The 17,430-nt window shown below is 34.8% G+C and overlaps 1 protein-coding gene across 6 annotated transcripts in view; it reads right to left on the bottom strand.

Moving 5' to 3' along the window:
• Positions 1-17,430, bottom strand: part of vap (RAS p21 protein activator vap) — a 689,463-nt gene that overhangs the window by 500,872 nt on the left and 171,161 nt on the right. For all 6 annotated transcript variants that reach the window (XM_090406565.1, XM_090406568.1, XM_090406566.1 and 3 more), the window contains exon 7: positions 1,614-1,758. In XM_090406565.1, the coding sequence (XP_090262691.1) occupies positions 1,614-1,758 (145 nt within the window). The remainder of the gene's footprint in view (positions 1-1,613; positions 1,759-17,430) is intronic.

Here is a 17,430-nt window from a genome sequence, read left to right as displayed (position 1 = left end):
ATTCCAAAGAATCCTATGGCCTATTGTTATTAATCTTATTCTACAAGGCCAGATTAGTGATATTTAATCAACTTATCAGCCTGTTTTTCCAAAACAGGATAAGATGCAGGCAAGTGGAACTTGATAGATGCCTTGGCATTTAGCAGGATTCCACATGTATTACCATTACGAGGATATTTATATTATCTCACAGTGCAAAAAATCCTGCAAATACCATTTTTTATCAAAGTAAAAATTTCTCCACATGTCCCTTTTTAACATTAATTGTTTTAAAATAAGTTTTTAATAAATTTAAAAATAAATCTTTAATTATTTTTTAAAAATATCTGCTTCATAAGTTAATCTGTGAAACTTTAAAACTACCTTACAAAACAAGAAAATTTAGTATGAAATATAAACTAATGAAATTTTTTAAGAAAGTCCACCCGCTATAGATTTATAACCTATAGTACATTAACGATGTGAGCAAGCAAATGGCTAGATAATCTGGAAATCATACTCTTGAGACAAAACATGGACCTGAAGTGGCTTTACAAGCCACTTCAGGTCTCCAACAATCGGTGTAGATGTATCACATCAGAAAATAAAAAATATTTTATAAAATTATTTAAAGATATTCACAAATATCCATGTTTGCAGTTGGATTTGAACTCACGGCCAAATGGTTTCAGAATGAATTATGCTATCCACAAGGGCAGAATATCAGAACTAATTTAAATGGTATTATCCAACAGCACCATATAAAAACAAAAAATAGACTGAGTGAGTGATTATGCTACAGATACATCACTGGATTTCAAACCAGTGGAGTACAAAATCACTTGTCACAGAAAGCAGAAAAAAGGGAACAAATATGTGAATGACACATATTTGTTCCTTTTCACATACATCACATACTGTGGATATGTGGTTGATATATGTAAGTGACCTATGACCTATGTAGTGAGAGAATCTTTAAAATAATTCTATCATTTCTTATATTAATGCAACCATACTTTGTTAAGATTTTAAAAAAATTCAAGTTTCCAGGAGTTAAAATCATGCTACCCCAGCATGGAGACTAGTTAACTCACCTTTAACTGAAATGAATAAGAAGGAATCTATTATTGAATAGGAGTGGCATGCTAAACAATTTTGGTGTATGGATGTAGAGTCAAGATAAAATTTGGCTGGCATTACCTGTCATAATTTCTCCCATAATGTACTGGTTTCCATGCTTTTCTATCTGAAATCGTTGAATCGTATTATTAATATGGAAGAAAAGGAAATAATTTCTTGGAGAATTATCACTAGCACCAATACATAATTTATGAGCTTTCCTGTATGTAGTAAGTAAAGTATGTGCACAAATGAAAAGATTATGCACATTGCTGTCTAAAACACCTTTATCTTGACTCTCCAATTTGGAGAGAAAGTGGTATTTCATATTTTTTTAAATCAATGAAATCATTATTTTCTTATTTTTTATCAATAAACTGTTAAATGGTATATTCAAAATTTATGGTATAATTATGATATCTCGTATTATGGTATTTCTTATTATCATTCAATAACTGCAATATTATCAATGAAGCAAAGATTTCATTAAACATGCAAAAGATGAAGATTATTACCTGTCAAAACATCTTCCTCCCATAATGTAACGGTTCCCTCGCTTTTCTATCCGAAATCGTTGAATTGTATTATTAATATGGAAGAAAAGGGAATAATTTCCTGGAGAATTATCACTAGGCCGTACTAAAAAGCTGCCTGGCCCCACTTTAATGAAATTTTAAAAAAAAATATATATATATATATATATAATAAAATATATAATAATAATAATAATAAACATTTAAAAATGTGATATTACTTGTGGGATTATTTCAGTTGACTAGAATTTCTATTTGTTGTATATACATCTGGCGTCATTAAATACAATCTTACATAAATCCTGTAAATAAGTTTCTGAATTATGAGTTATCATACAGTCCTATTAAATGCACAACTGTGAACTTTTTTTTTTTTTTTAAATCCAGTAAATGACTGTGCCAAGGTCAATTTTTGGGTCCTATCTATAACTGCACCAGCTGCATCATTTCTCATATTATTTCTTAATAGCTTCTCAATATCAATAAAAACAAATAATTTTTCCTTACATATGAATCTGGCTATGACTATAGGAAAAATTATTTGTTTTTATTGATATTGAGAAGCTATTAAGAAATAATATGAGAAATGATGCAGCTGGTGCAGTTATAGATAGGACCCAAAAATTGTCCCTGGCACAGTCATTTACTGGATTTTTTTTAAAAAAAAATTTCACAGTTGTGCATTTAATAGGACCATATGATAACTCACAATTCAGAAACTTATTTACAGGATTTATGTAAAATTGTATTTAATGATGCCAGATGTATAATCAACAAATAGAAATTCATTCAAAATAAAAATCTTGACTCTTTGAAATGAAAAGTATATTATTTACTTTTATTTACTTACAAAAATACATTTACAAATAATAAAACTCTTTATATACATATATTTAACTATTCTCTCTCTCTCTTTCTCATTTTAAATATATAATAGAAGATATCTAAAAAATAAATACAAAAGAAAAAATGTTATAATCCTAGTTTAGACAATTAATGGCTAATCAACATTTTCAAATTATTAAAGTTACCTGTAGCATAACTATGAAACAACAAAAATAATAACATGATAAACACAGGTGTAGACTTCTGTGGCTAATTGGTTCAAAAGATATATTTTGGTGATTACACTACATTTTTCTATTATTCAGTTATATAAAACACTGAAATAATAGTTCCCGACAAGTTTCGTAAATTGTAGGATTTACATCTTCAGGGGGTAAATAGTATAACTTAAAGTTTAAACAAGAGAATTAATAAATACAAATCATAACCATCTGGCTATTCATAAAACTCAAATAACAGAATGCAGATATATAACGTTATTGACGTTGAACAATACTGGACGATGTCACATGTTCTTGTTCTTGTTCATACAGTCCGAGCTCAGATTGAGGTAGATTTTTTATTAGAGCTGACCACACTTGATGGAGAATTAAACCTTGATTTTTATTGCATTGTTGGGTTTTTTAGCATATTAGCAGCTTCTTTAAATTTTCTTATATAACTGTTGTTTTCTATGTATGACATCGCTGTTTTTTGCCAGAGTACATCGTGTCCAGTGGAAGTGGCATGGAAAGCAAGACCCGTTTTTTGTTCTTTTGTATTGTACATCTTTTAGGTGTTCAGCCATGCGTATTTTTCCGGATCTTCCTGTCTGTCCTATGTAGCAAATCCCGCAAGAGCAATGGATTTAGTAGACTCCTGGTTTTTTAAGAGGATGATGAGGTGGTTTTGGTGGATGTAGGAATCTTGAGATTTTTTCCATAGGAAGGAAGGCTACTTTTATGTCGTGTTTGTTCATTAATTTGGCTAGCTTATCTGTAACATTTTTGATATAAGGAAGCAAGATTGCGTTTTTGTAATCCTGTTTTATTGTGCTGTTAGCTAGAGCACCAAAACCACCTCATCATCCTCCTAAAAAACCAGGAGTCTACAAAATCCATTGCTCTTGCAGATTTGCTACATAGGACAGACAGGAAGATCTGGAGAAATACGCATGGCTGAACACCAAAAAGACGTACAATACAATAGAGAACAAAAAATGGGTCTTGCTTTCTATACCACTTCCACTGGACACGAAGTACTCTGGCATAAAACGACGATGTCATACATAGAAAACAACAGTTATATAAGAAAATTTAAAGAAGCTGCTAATATGCTAAAAAACCCAACCCAATGCAATAAAAATCAAGGTTTAATTCTCCATCAAGTGTGGTCAGCTCTAATAAAAAATCTACCTCAATCTGAGCTCGGACTGTATGAACGAGAACAAGAACACGTGACATCGTCCAGTATTGTTCAACGTCAATAATGTTATATATCTGCATTCTGTTATTTGAGTTTTATGAATAGCCAGACGGTTATGATTTGTATTTATTAATTCTCTTGTTTAAACTTTAAGTTATACTATTTATCCCCTGAAGATCTAAATCCTACGATTTACGAAACTTGTCGGGAACTATTATTTCAGTGTTTTATATAACTGAATAATAAAAAAATGTGGTGTAATCACCGAAATATATCTGATGATAAACACAATCATAAACTTCAATGAAAAGCACAGATACAAGGAAGGTTCCAAAAGTTTCTGGCCTGAGAAACAAAATTTGTGCCAATTTTAAAATGCTGGCATAACAGATAGCATTATTTATGGGGAAGTTAGTGTACCCGTTCTCTATCTCCATCATTCAGTTGGAGGCACTCGTTTCACTAACATGTGGCACAATGTGCGGCTGTAATGTTAAAAATTGAGTACTGTGCTGTGATAAACTTTTCACTAAAGAAGGGCTTTTTCCAAGTGCTATCAAACAGCGACTGGATGGTGTTTATGAGGAAGCTTCTCCTTCATAAACACTATCCAGTCACTCTTTAACAGCACTTGGAGAAAGCCCTTCATTAGTGAAAACTTTAATGGACTAAATGAGCTAAACAGTTTCATCTAGAAAGAAAGAGAGAGCATCAAAGATGATCCTAGTGATAGTCGGCCTGTGGAAGTGATGACTGAGGAAACTGCCTCTCTTGTTGAGGAGGACTGCTCAATGACAAACAGCTGAAGCTCAAAGAAATCTCAGCAAGGTTGGGGCTTTTTGTAACAACCATCTTTCGCAATATTCATGAGAAGCTTCACATGAGGAAGATCAGTGCAAGGTGGGTGCCCTGACTTCTCTCTTCAATTCAGAAGGAGCGTCGTGTGACCGGTTCCTGCAAGATTTTAGAGCTTTGCCAAGGGAATCAGAGAGAAGTGCTCGAATCCATTGTCACCAGGGATGAAACCATGGTCTTTTATTATTATCTTCTTTTCAAAAGGCAATCCATGTATGATGTCATAAAGGAGAAGAGACGAGGAATGCTGAGTTGTGGTGTTTGCCTGTTTCATGACAATGCTCTATTCCAAACCGCTATTGTTGTGAAGACGCAAGTGAAGGACTATGGCTTTCAGGAGATTTAGCATCCACCCTACATTCCCAGATCCAGCATCTAGTGACTACTATTCCTTCTAGAAACTGAAGAAAGACCTTTGAGGAAGAAAACTTGTAGATGACAATGAGGAGAAGGATGCAGTTTTAGGCCATTTTACAGAGAAAATTACAGACTATTTTTTCAAGAGCATAGAAATGTTCATTCAAAGATGTGAAAAGTGTGTTGAAGTAAAGGTACATTAAATTGAAAAGTGACACAGTTGTTTTCTTTCTATTACCTCTAAAAGATAGTCAGGCTGTATTTCATATATAATCAACCTCTTATTTCGTATTGAAAATAATAGTACATCAACAGTGTGTGGAAATGATAAGTAATTTAAAGAACAGGAATACCAGGTAAATACTACAATGAGTTTATCAATTAAAAACAACTGACACATACTAGAAAAATAACATATAAAAAAAACATAAATAAATAAAAACAACAACATAAACTAATTTTGAAATTTATATAAGATGAGAATCTCCCAGACTTTTTTTTTGGGTAATCATTCAATCCAGGTCAGGCCAGATCTGACTTTTGAGGTTTCAGTTATTCAATGTAGCAGCACTGATGTTCATTAATTCTTTTTTTTTTCTCACAGAATGGCTTGTTTGCCCAAATATGTCAGATTACATGTGCCAGGGATCTGGTAGATGTTAATAAATGAGAAATTCCATTGATAGGAAAAATATGTAGGATTAAGATGAAATTTCTTCAAAATTCTACCAATAGGTTCAGAGATACTAGAAATATAAAGGACTGAAACCCTGCAGTGTCTATTGAAGAATCCTTAGCTGTTGAATGTAAGAGTCAATTATTTGTTGGATTTGATGATGGTTGTAACCATTTAATTCCATTAAAATTTTGATAGTGAGAAGCACCAGAGATAAGATCCTTTGCCTTAGACAGATCATAGAAAAATATAAAGAATTCAGACTCTGTCTGGTAATGTGTTTCTTAGACTACTCTAAAGCTTTTGAATGTGTTGAGCATGTGAAACTGTGGGAAGTAATGAAAAGAATGGGTTTTCCTCAACACACTATCAGGTTGAGAGCCAACTTGTATAAGGAGCAAGAAGCCACAGTAAGAACAGGTGATGGATTGACTGACTGGCTTCAAGTTGGAAAAGGAGTTAGACAAGGATGTTTACTTTCTCTTCACTTGTTTAGTATATATGCAGAGGACATCATGCGTGAAGCATTGGATGAGCTCAGGACAGGAATTACGACAAGAGGTAGATTGATCAGTAATCTGAGGTACGCTGATGATACAGTAGTCCTTTGTAATGACATGGAAGAACTAGGACTAATTCTTGACAAAGTTAACAAGATCAGTAATAACAGAGGACTTCAACTCAATTCTAGCAAGACAAAGATCATGGTTCTCAAAGGAAAAACAACCAGAGAAGCTCTTGAGAAACAAGTGTATCTTAATGGAGAAAGAATTGAGGAAGTCAGCAAGTTTGAGTACCTGGAATCCATTATTAATGTGAAGAATTGCTGTTCAGAAGACCTCAGAAAAAGCTCAGGAATGGCTAAAACAACAGTCAGAGACCTGTCTAAAATCTGGAAGGATGGATCTATCTCCATGGGAACAAAGTTGAGGATTTTAGATGCAGTTGTTTTTCCAACAGTGACTTATGGATGCGAGACTTGGAACCTAAAGAAGTCAGATAAGAAATGGATATCTGCTTTTGAGATGTGGTGTTACAGAAGGCTGTTGAGGATATCATATACTGAAAGGCGTATAAATGAATGGGTGTCAGAAAAGATTAGTACAACTTTAAGGATATTGACAGAAGAAAGTTAAAATATTTTGGACACATAGAAAGGATGGAAGGAGGAGTTCTCAGAACAGTAATAGAAGGTAAAGTTCCTGGAAAAAGAGGCAGGGGTAGACCATCAATAAGATGGATGGATGACGTGTGTGGAGTGACTGATCTTCAGAGAGTTGAGGCTGCCAGAAAAGCAAATAACAGAACTACATGGCGAGGCCTGGTGTGGAACATCGAGCATCGGAGTGACCATACGGCATCTGTAGATACCCAGTGAACATAGAGAGAGAGAATTTCTTTATAAGTCTGATAGAGAATAGCAAATATTATGTGCTCTATTAATTAATGATAACAGCACCGATTTTTTGGGAGGTGTGATGAGCAGACTTTTGATAAATATATCTGCCAGTAAACATAGGTTTGCTGATAAACATTAATTGACAAAGTACTGGAGATTGTGTGAGTAAGAAGGATATCTAAGAATAGTAAACTACCAGCATTTTCTATCATCATCATCAAATTCCTGCCATGTACCCTCAAGGGTTGTACAGGATATGATAATACTACATGAAAAAAATTACATCATTACTAACTTCCTATCTACAATTTTCCTCCAAATCAGTCTGTTACTTGTCAAGACTCCAACATTATCAGATCTTATATTTCTATTGTCTAAAGCACTTTGTACCGTATCAATCCACCTATGTCTTGGTCTTCCTCTGGGTGGTTTTGCTGCCAACCTGGCAGAGAACACTTGTTTTGCTAATCTTTCCTCGCCCATTCTGTTTAAGTGACCATACCACCTGAGATTAGCTCTGCTAACGCATTCCTGGATGCTGACAATGTCAAGTTCTTTCCTAATATTCTCGTTTTTAATATGATATTGCCATTGATGCCATCTGTTCACGCCTCTAATCTTTCTCAGGACTCTCATATCTGCGGTCTCTATTCTCTGGTCAAGTGTTTTACTTCTGACCCAGCTCTCAGATCCATAAGTTAAAACTGGTTTGAAAACTGTCTTGTATACAGCTAATTTAGTGTTCCGACTAATTTCTCTCTTATTCCATATGCATTTATTCAATTGACTTCCCACCATACCAGCTTTGCTGATTCTGTTGTCTATTTCTATATTTAATTTACCATCTTCACTAAAAATCGTGCCTAAGTAGCTGAAATGTTTTACTTGTTCCACAGGTTCTCCATTCACAACACAGTTGACATTTTCAATGATTCTGCCTATTTTCATTGTCTTTGTCTTTTTATTGCTGACCTTCATACCATATCTATTACAACAGCTATTCAATTTAGTCAGAGAATCTTGCAGACTAGTAGCAGATTTATTTAGAAGTATAACATCATCCGCATAAAGCAAAGTGCTGACATTAACATCCCAAATTTTGATATCATGTTTAATACCACTTTCCTTCATAATGTGATCCATATAGACAATGAATAACAGAAGGGATAATGTACATCCTTGTCTCACACCAGATTTAACATTAATCCATCTTCCTGTACTTCCTTCAATTCTAACTGCTGACTTACAACTCAAATAAAGACTAAGTATTGTTGATATAATGCCCCATTGACACCATATAACTGCAGCGTACTGAATAGCTACTCTCTTGGCACCTTGTCATATCCGTTTTCCAGATCGACAAAACTTAAATACAAATCTTTGTTATATTCCCATGCTTTCTCGACTATTTGTCGTAAAGTGAAGATCTAATCCTGACAGCCTCTATTTGGCCTGAATCCAGCTTGTTCTTCACCAAGCTTTCCTTCCACAATTCTTCTCAACCGTTTCTCAAGTATACTTGCATAGATCTTGCCAGGAACACTCAGTAGGGAAATACCTCTGTAATTCTCACATTTCAGTTTTATTTCCCTTTCTATATATGGGTACTATTAGAGCTCTACTCCAATCATAAGGAATTCGTCACCCTGTCCAGGCTTTCTGAACTATGCAGTGCAGCCACTGTAAGACTCTTATACCACCATACTTCAGCATTTCTGGTCGAATATCATCTACTCTTGCTGCCTTTCCACATTTCAAGCCGTTGACGGCTTTTTCTACTTCAAGTATGGATATGTATTCCTGACTGCATGCCTGGTCAGTGTTTTTTACCACTGTGTTGTCATCACTGCTTGTTTCATTTAGCAGTTTTTCAAAGTAATTACTCCATACCTCAAGGATATCTTTTACTCCAGTTTTCATGTCACCTTTATCATCTCTAACTCCTTTTACAGCACTCTTTCCTCCATTCCTAAGCTTCTTCAACAACCTCCAGAATATTTTGCCACCTTCTTGATATTTATTTTCTATATTCTTGCCAAAGTCCTCCCATGACTTTTGTTTAGCTAGTTTTACACAGTGTTTAGCATTCTTGCATTTGTCTCTATATTCTCTAAGAGCACAAGCTGACTTATTTGACAGGAACTTTGGTATGCTTTCTTCTTTTCCTTCACTGCCTCTTTAACTTCCTGTGTCCACCAGGGAGTTCTGATTTTTTTTATCCTTGCAGACAACCTCACCACATGCCTCTCTGGCAGAATCAATCAATGTTTTCTTCAGAGTTTGCCACTGAATCTCCAAGGTTTGATTCCTGTTCTCAAACTCTTTCATTTTTTCTTCAATAATCTTTGTGTATTTTAGTCTACAGTTCATATCTAAGAGCTGCTCAACTTTTATTCGCTTTAAAACTTTCTTACATGTTATTCTTTTCAATATGAAATTTAATTTTATCCTGCTCAAGACTAAATAGTGATCACTTCCAATTTCAAATCCACTGTACACTCTGGTGTCCTGCACCAGGAAGAAAACATCACAATCAACAATAACACAGTCAATGAGACTTTTCTTATTCCTAGCCTCTTCTCTCCATGTGAATTTGTGCACATTATTATGTTGGAACATGGTGTTAGTAATAACCAGTCCATGTCCTGAGCAGAAATCCAACAGATATTTGCCATTATTATTGGCTTTGCTCTTTTCTCCAAATTTTCCCAAAATATTTTTGTATGTCTCACAATCATTTCCTACTCTGCTATTTAGATCCCCAACAAGGACCAACTTTTCCTTTTTCATTGTGTCAGTTGCTTTTTCTAAAGCCTCAAAAAATTCCTCCACTTCTACCTCAGTAGAACCTTCTGTGGGACCATAGGCACAAATAAGTCTCATTGTCCAGTTCCCCATTCTCATATTTGCCCACATTACTCTACTTGAGACTGACTGCCATTCAAGAAGATTAGCCTTATATTTTGTGTTGAATACTATGGCTACTCCTTCTTTTCCTTGATTGTCATTGCCTGAATATAACATTTTGTATTTATTGCTCAGAAAGATATCACCAGTTTTGGTCTTTTTTGTTTCAGTCACCCCTATTATGTCGATCTGGTACTTATCTAATTCCTCAGCTAGCTCCATTTCTTTGCCATTCAGGCTTCTTACGTTGATAGTACCGATCTTTAACTCTGGTGATGTTGAATTGGGGTTTGTTTTTAGATTTGTTCCAGTAGCTGACTTTTCGCTGTTCGCCCTGGTTCCCTGGCGAAAACAACGGGGCCTTGTTTAACCAGGCGACGCCCCAGCCGGCATGAAATTTTGTCATGTGGTACCATCATTTTTTATTTTGGTTTAACCAATAAGAATACAATTTGGTCGGCTAAATCTCAAATTGCCAGCCCATCCTCGTTCGTTCAGTATCCAAGTAGATACCCAACAGGGTGCACCACGAGAAGGTGAGGATTGGACATTAGGTCAGAAGCCCTGGTCGGTTCTCTGCATTCCTTTAAAGGCTATGTGGAGGTCTCCTCTCAGTTATATAGCTTTGACCCTTAAGCACCCCCATTTAATAGTAAACTGAATATGTGGGAGAAGGCTACTGATCTGATGTAGGAAGGTGGTAAGTTAGTTTTCAGAATGAGGTTAAACAGCAAAAATGATATTGACATAACAAATCAACATAACTAAGGTTATCAAGTTATTTTCATTGTTTCATCCACACATGACATGTAATATCCTCTCTAATGGTTAGCAATGTTAAAGTATAAATGATCACCCAGTAATGAGTCATATTCTCAAAATGTCATCATCATCATCAAAATCCTGACATGTACCCTCCAGGGGTGTACAGGATATAATAGAACTGCATGAAAATGTTCCTGAAAATAATTCAAAAAAGAATATACAGAAAATGTGAAGACACCATCAATGATACCCAGTTCAGCTTTAGAAACAGTTTCGGAACAAGAGAGGCTCTTTTCTGTTCTCAAATCTTATTCCAAAAATGTATTGATCAAAACAAGGAAGTATTCATTTGCTTCATTGACTTTGAGAAAGCATTTGATAAAGTTCAACATACTAAAATGATTGCACTATTAAAGAGAATTGGATTAGATGGTAAAGACATCAGGATCATTCAAAACTTATATTGGAACCAAAAGGCATCTGTTCAAGTTGATGACATTATTACAGACCCCATTAACATCAAACGAGGAGTAAGGCAAGGATGTGTGCTGTCACCTCTTGTTTTTAACATATACTCAGAAGCCATATTTCAAAAAATCTTAAAAGGAAGAGAGGAAGGGATTAATGTAAATGGTGAAATCATCAGTAACATCCGATATGCTGATAACACAGCTCTCCTGGCTAACAATATTCAGGATCTTCAAAATCTTCTGGAACTAGTAAATGAAGAGAGTGAAAAAATGGGATCAAAAATAAATATCACCACAACTAAATTCATGGTCATAAGCAAGAAACCAATTCTTAATTCATCACTTTCTTTAAATGGGAAACGAATAGAAAGAGTGACAAAGTTTAAATATCTCGGATGCTGGTTAAATGAAGAATGCAATCCAGAAATAGAAAGAAAAATTTTCTCCTAATGAATTCAACACTGTGTGACCACAACTTAAACTTAGAGCTTAGAGTATGCATGGTTAAATGCTATGTATGGTCTATACTGCTGTACAGTGCAGAAACTTGGACCTTGAAGACAACATCAATAAAAAGAACTTGAAGCCTTTGAGATGTGGTTATATGGACGAATGTTAAAAATCCCATGGAAAGCAAAAACGTCCAATCAGGAAGTACTGGAACAAATGGGGAAATGACGTGAACTTTTAGATACCATAAAAACAAGGAAAACTGCATATCTTGGTCACCTACTTCGTAATGAAAAATATAAAATACTTCAATTGCTTATAAAGGGGAAAATAAATGGAAGAAGAGGACAAGGAAGACAAAGAAAATCTTGGCTTGCAAAAATCAGACAGTGGACTGGCATGAGCTCTGAGGGACTGTTTAGAGTGCCTGAGGATCGCTCAAATTTTGCCAAGGTGGTCGCTGACCTCCGATAGGAGATGGCACTCACAGAAGAAGAAGTCTTAAGGGAGATTACGCTGAAAAATAAAAATAATTTAGAAATTATAAATTCGTTTTTTTTCATTGTTAGGCCGAGAACTTTTCAGACCACCCTTGTATTTGAACAAATGTTTCAGGATAATGTCCTTAACTTTCATTAGAGACCATCATGCTTTATGTATTCATCAAATCACATAAGGTGACACTATTTGCTGTAGTCTATGAAATAAAAAGTATTTTTTTTTTAGAACTTGAAGTCTTGCTGAAACAATTTTAGGTTCTATCCAACCATTCTCATTCAATATTTAAGCTTCAACAATCAATGCCTATCTCTCGATTAAGTATTGCAACTAATACTGACAGCAGGTTTTTTCACTTGGTTAGAAAGTAAATTGCATCTGACAAGAAATTATACACTTGTTTTTATCCTTTGCTCAAGAATAAGTAAAACAATAGTTTGCACATAAATCAACGATAGTCTACATGTACACCCTCTGTCCAAAGAGAAACTGAACTATTGATAGAAAATAAAACACAAGTCAATTATAATTATTCAAATAATTTATTTCAATCAATATACCCTCTCTCAGCATTGATACAGCAGTTGGAACGTCAATTAATTCATTAAATGAGTTTTTTATATCAGTTTTTGGGATACTGTTTAGGGTCGTGGTTATTGCAGCGTGAACGTTTTCAATGGTGTCGTATGGCTTTCCTTTCATCAGCAAATGAAGTCGGAGGAAGAGAAAGAAGTCACAGGGTGCTAAATCAGGTGAATACAGCGAGCAATCCAACACACAAACTTGGTTTTGGTCAAAAACTGTCTCACAATGTTCGAACAATGAGATGCTGCATTATCGGGCAAAAGCGACCAGCTGCCTGCATCACGATATTCATGTTGTATGCGACGAATTCTCGCTATCAATCACTTCAAAACTTCGAGATAAAACTCACCACTGACTATTTGGCCAGGTGGAACGAATTCTTTGTGGATAATTCCCTTGGAATCATAGAAACGAATCAGCATTGTCTTTTGACTTCTCCAAGCAACTTTTTTTTGGATGCCCCTCTTCTGGTGGTGTCCAATGGGCACTTTGTTTCGTGCTCATACTCAAAACACCACGTTTCATCATCAGTAACAATCGCTTCAAGACAGTTTGCATCCTTACGAGAGGTTTTAATGAGGTCCTTGAGGTGTTCAATTCGATACATTTTTTGGTCATCAGTTAACTTGTAGGGAACAAATCGCAAATTCAATTTACGAAGGCCCAAACTCTTGGTCAAAATGTTGTGCACAGTTGATTTTGGAATCCCCAATTCATCTTCAATCAATCGCATGGAAGATTTCGGGTTTTCTTTGATGAAATCACACACTTTTTGGATGTTAGCTTCGCTCAGTCCATTTTTTGGATGGCCCACCTTTTCGTCATCCTCAAGCATCTCACGATCACTTTGAAATCGCTTAAACCACTCGTAAACTTGAGTACGGGATAAGCAATCATCACCGTATGCTTTTTGGTAAAACTTTTACCAAGTTTAACACAAAAGTCAATCACAGCTCTCTGTTTGAAACTCATTTTCTGACCGTTAGTCAAAACACACTGTCACTCTTGTAAAAAAGAAGTATTACAGCTATATAGGAGTTATCTTAAGATAACAGTCTCACAAATTTTTGGCACTATAACTTGGCTTCTAATGAAATAAATGTCATAAACAGTTGACACAACACTAATAAAGGTTGCCGCTTTCAACAACAAAAAGATACAACAGGTGGCGCCACAAGTTTCTTCTATTTTTGAAATAGTTCAAAACTGATCTTCAAAAAGTTTGGTTTCTTTTTGGACAGATGATGTTGTTAGATCTGAAATAGGTGACTTCAGAATTTACCTGACGTCACCATTCCAGAATCTAACAATTTACATAAAATCACACTTGCATACTTGTCTTTTAGCAGTAAAAATGTGTTTTTTATTTATAACAACTTCCTATATAATAATTTGTGAATTTTGTGAATTTTAAAACTTTATACCTAAGTGTCTAGCATAAATGTAAGTCAGAAAAAAGGACAAAATAAGAGAGGAATTGTTAATGAAATAATGCAAGTGAAAGAATGCGAACTATTCAACGACATAGGGCAAAGATCACCCTAAATATTGTAAGATCAGAGAAATACCTGCGGGAAATTACATCTTAGAAGGCACAATGATGCATACGTTCCCCAAACCAAGAAGTCCCATATGTCAATCGGTGAAGTCACCTGAGCGGAGACCAATGGGTGAAACGATGAGAAATTTCAAACTCAGAAAGGTGGCGCTCCAGGAGAAGGTATATAACCCATGACACGGAAGTAAATGACCCCTGTTTTTTCTTGTTCCTGAGTTTTCTCTCCGAGTGCTCCGAGAGTTCTTCACGGTTCAGCTCTCATATTTGAGGGCTGACTTACGACAGAGTTCAGTATGACACCGTAGTAGAGTTCAGCAAGATTATCGCAGGCTGTAGTGAGAAATTCATCTACGTAAAAAACCCAGGCAGAAGTATAGCGTCCAGCACAAGCGAGCGCATGCAACCCACGTGGCGTTAAAAATCGAGACAACCAGATTCGATACAAAGGACGAAAGGAAACCGAAGAAAAAGAATAGATAAGTACCCTCACTTATTCTAGCCCTTTTGAGATTGACTAACATTTAAGAGAGCAAAATTTGAAATTTGTATTAGAAGAAAGAGTGAAAAGTTTAGATCTGAAAAGAATGACTATGTTCTCTTGAAACGAACCCTAGGAACTTTCAACCAGATAGAGATTCTGTTATGTTTGTTCTGAGAGAGTTTGAAGAATGTGTTAAAGTGCCTTAATGTTAAAAAATGAATTGTAATCATAAGTATAATATGTATTGAGACATTGAATTGCTGATACTTTGAAGTAGAATACTAAAATTTATTTAAGACTGAGAGAGTGAATGAAAGGTATTGATTTAACTTTAGAATTTGATGATCAATTTAGCTTGTGTAGCATCACTAATTGAACTTAATAAATTGATTTTTTAATTATATGTGTTTCTGATCATGTTGACTGACTCTGACCCTTCATAAAAGTCGAACCTGAGTAAGTGTGAGTGTGCAGGACTACCCCAAGGGCAGGACTGCAAATAAGAGTAAAATTATGCTAGAGAGCCCAAGTTTCTAGGAATTTAATTGTATTGTTAGTAGCACCTGAAATTCTATAATTAACCTACAGGCAGTGTCTATCTCTAACTTTAAGGCTCAGGCTGGCACAGTAAAAATATAAATTTGCTTGAGTAATCAGGATAATATATAGAATTCAGGGAACGGGTAATTTTCTGGTGGCCCTTACAGGTTAAGCTATGTAAGGAGGAGCATAAAAGAAATGAGATGTAATGTTAAGCTTATTACTAATGTGGATTGCATAAGAATGACGCAATCTATTTAACATAGAGACATACGTGATAGAACTTGATACAGCGACTGCAATAAGAAATGCTAAACTTGAATAAGTTGTCCCAAGATATCAAATGGGAAAGATACTAGATACACATTATTAAGAAAGAAGGGACGACACGACAATGGCGCAGCCAGTAAGAATCTGATTATATAAGCTTTAAGTAAGCATAAGGATAGAATCAAGAGACATTAAATTATTGTATGATAAGATTAAACTAAATAAAATGACTAACAATAGAGAAAGAAAAAAGTTTAACAATGTATACAGAGGCAGATGCCTTGAACATCAAATTGTCCTAGTATCAGATAATGAACACTACATTTCCTTTCAGACATGTAAGCTACTATGCATTATGAGAAAGTTGCTATCCACACTAGCCTGGACCTTAACTGAGGTCTTATCAGAGGGAGCTAGACCCAGCGATACTGAATCAAATGATGCTAAATTGATGCAGAAGTCATAAATTTAGCAAAGTGGCAAGAGAGATAACTTTGGCAAGGTTTTTTTTCACTTACTTACAAAGTAAAATATAATTTTTTTTTTTATTCAATTATAAGCAAATAAAAGTCTGCCCATGAAATAACATTATGACTACTTGTATAGCGAGAGGCAGATGACTTCACATGAATTTCCACTATAATGGGATATAACAGCAATTTGAAGTCAAATATCTCTATACACAAATAGTTTAGTTGAGATATCTTCATGTGCAATCTTTTGTTTCCCTGGCTTGATGGTGCAGGTAATATGTCTACCTCAATAAGTCCCAGACTCCATGGAGGTCTCTCTTAATAATATAATAATAAAATAATTTCTCGTCAAATATTTAATAGACAAGCTTAGGTGTTGAATGTTATTCATAACTTATTTTAAAAGTATTAACAACACCAAACAAAATAATTTATAAAAAAGATGTTTATTAACTGGCTTATATTTTGCTGGATTTCAAACCAGCTTCTTCAGAGCACAAAACAGCATGTTATAGTTTATATGCAACAATGAGTAAGTGAAATAATTCAAAACTGTAATGGACAAAAGATCTAAAGTCCTAAGTGGCGCCCTCTAATCTTGTAAAAAAGAATTATTACAGCTATATAGGAGTTATCTTAAGGTAACAGTCTCACAAATTTTTGGCAAATTAATGCAACTATACTTGTTCAGGTTAGGAGAATTTTTTATAGTCATGGCTGACTCTAAAAATAATCCTCCTGACCTGTAACGACTACTAAATAGCACATGGATTTTCTTCCATCTAATCCTGTGTGAAGGGGTGTCCAAAGTGTGATCTACATGAAGAACTTTGTTTTAAATCCTAAAGTTTTAGCAAAAAAAGAATTCACAAAAGTAAAAAGCAGACACTTGAAGAAATTTAAAATCCTACAACAGCACCAACATGCTATTCTCTGAACACAACTTTGACAAGATCGTGTGGTGATGAATTTATCATCACAGGTGCTTACAGAAGAAGCTAACACTCTCAGCCTGGGTGATAAATTCACCATTACAACTAAACAAGTTCCGAAACTAGAAATCATCATGAATGTAGAATGGGGCATCTACAATCGTCCACTTTCAATGTCTAATATGCAGTTAGAAAGCATCCTAAACAAGACTAAACCATCAAAAAAGTAATATACCACAGAATTAAATGGCTGGTTTAAAAATTTATATATATTGTTATTACTAAAGATGATAATAGTAATACAACAGTTATCACAAATACAGAGGATTATAA

Source organism: Typopeltis vanoorti, chromosome 16 (genome assembly GCF_054136105.1).
Source record: "Typopeltis vanoorti isolate ZY-2024b chromosome 16, IOZ_Tvanoo_1.0, whole genome shotgun sequence".
In the NCBI taxonomy this organism is placed as follows: Eukaryota; Metazoa; Arthropoda; class Arachnida; order Uropygi; family Thelyphonidae; genus Typopeltis; species Typopeltis vanoorti.
This window is presented reverse-complemented; position numbering and strand designations above follow the sequence as displayed.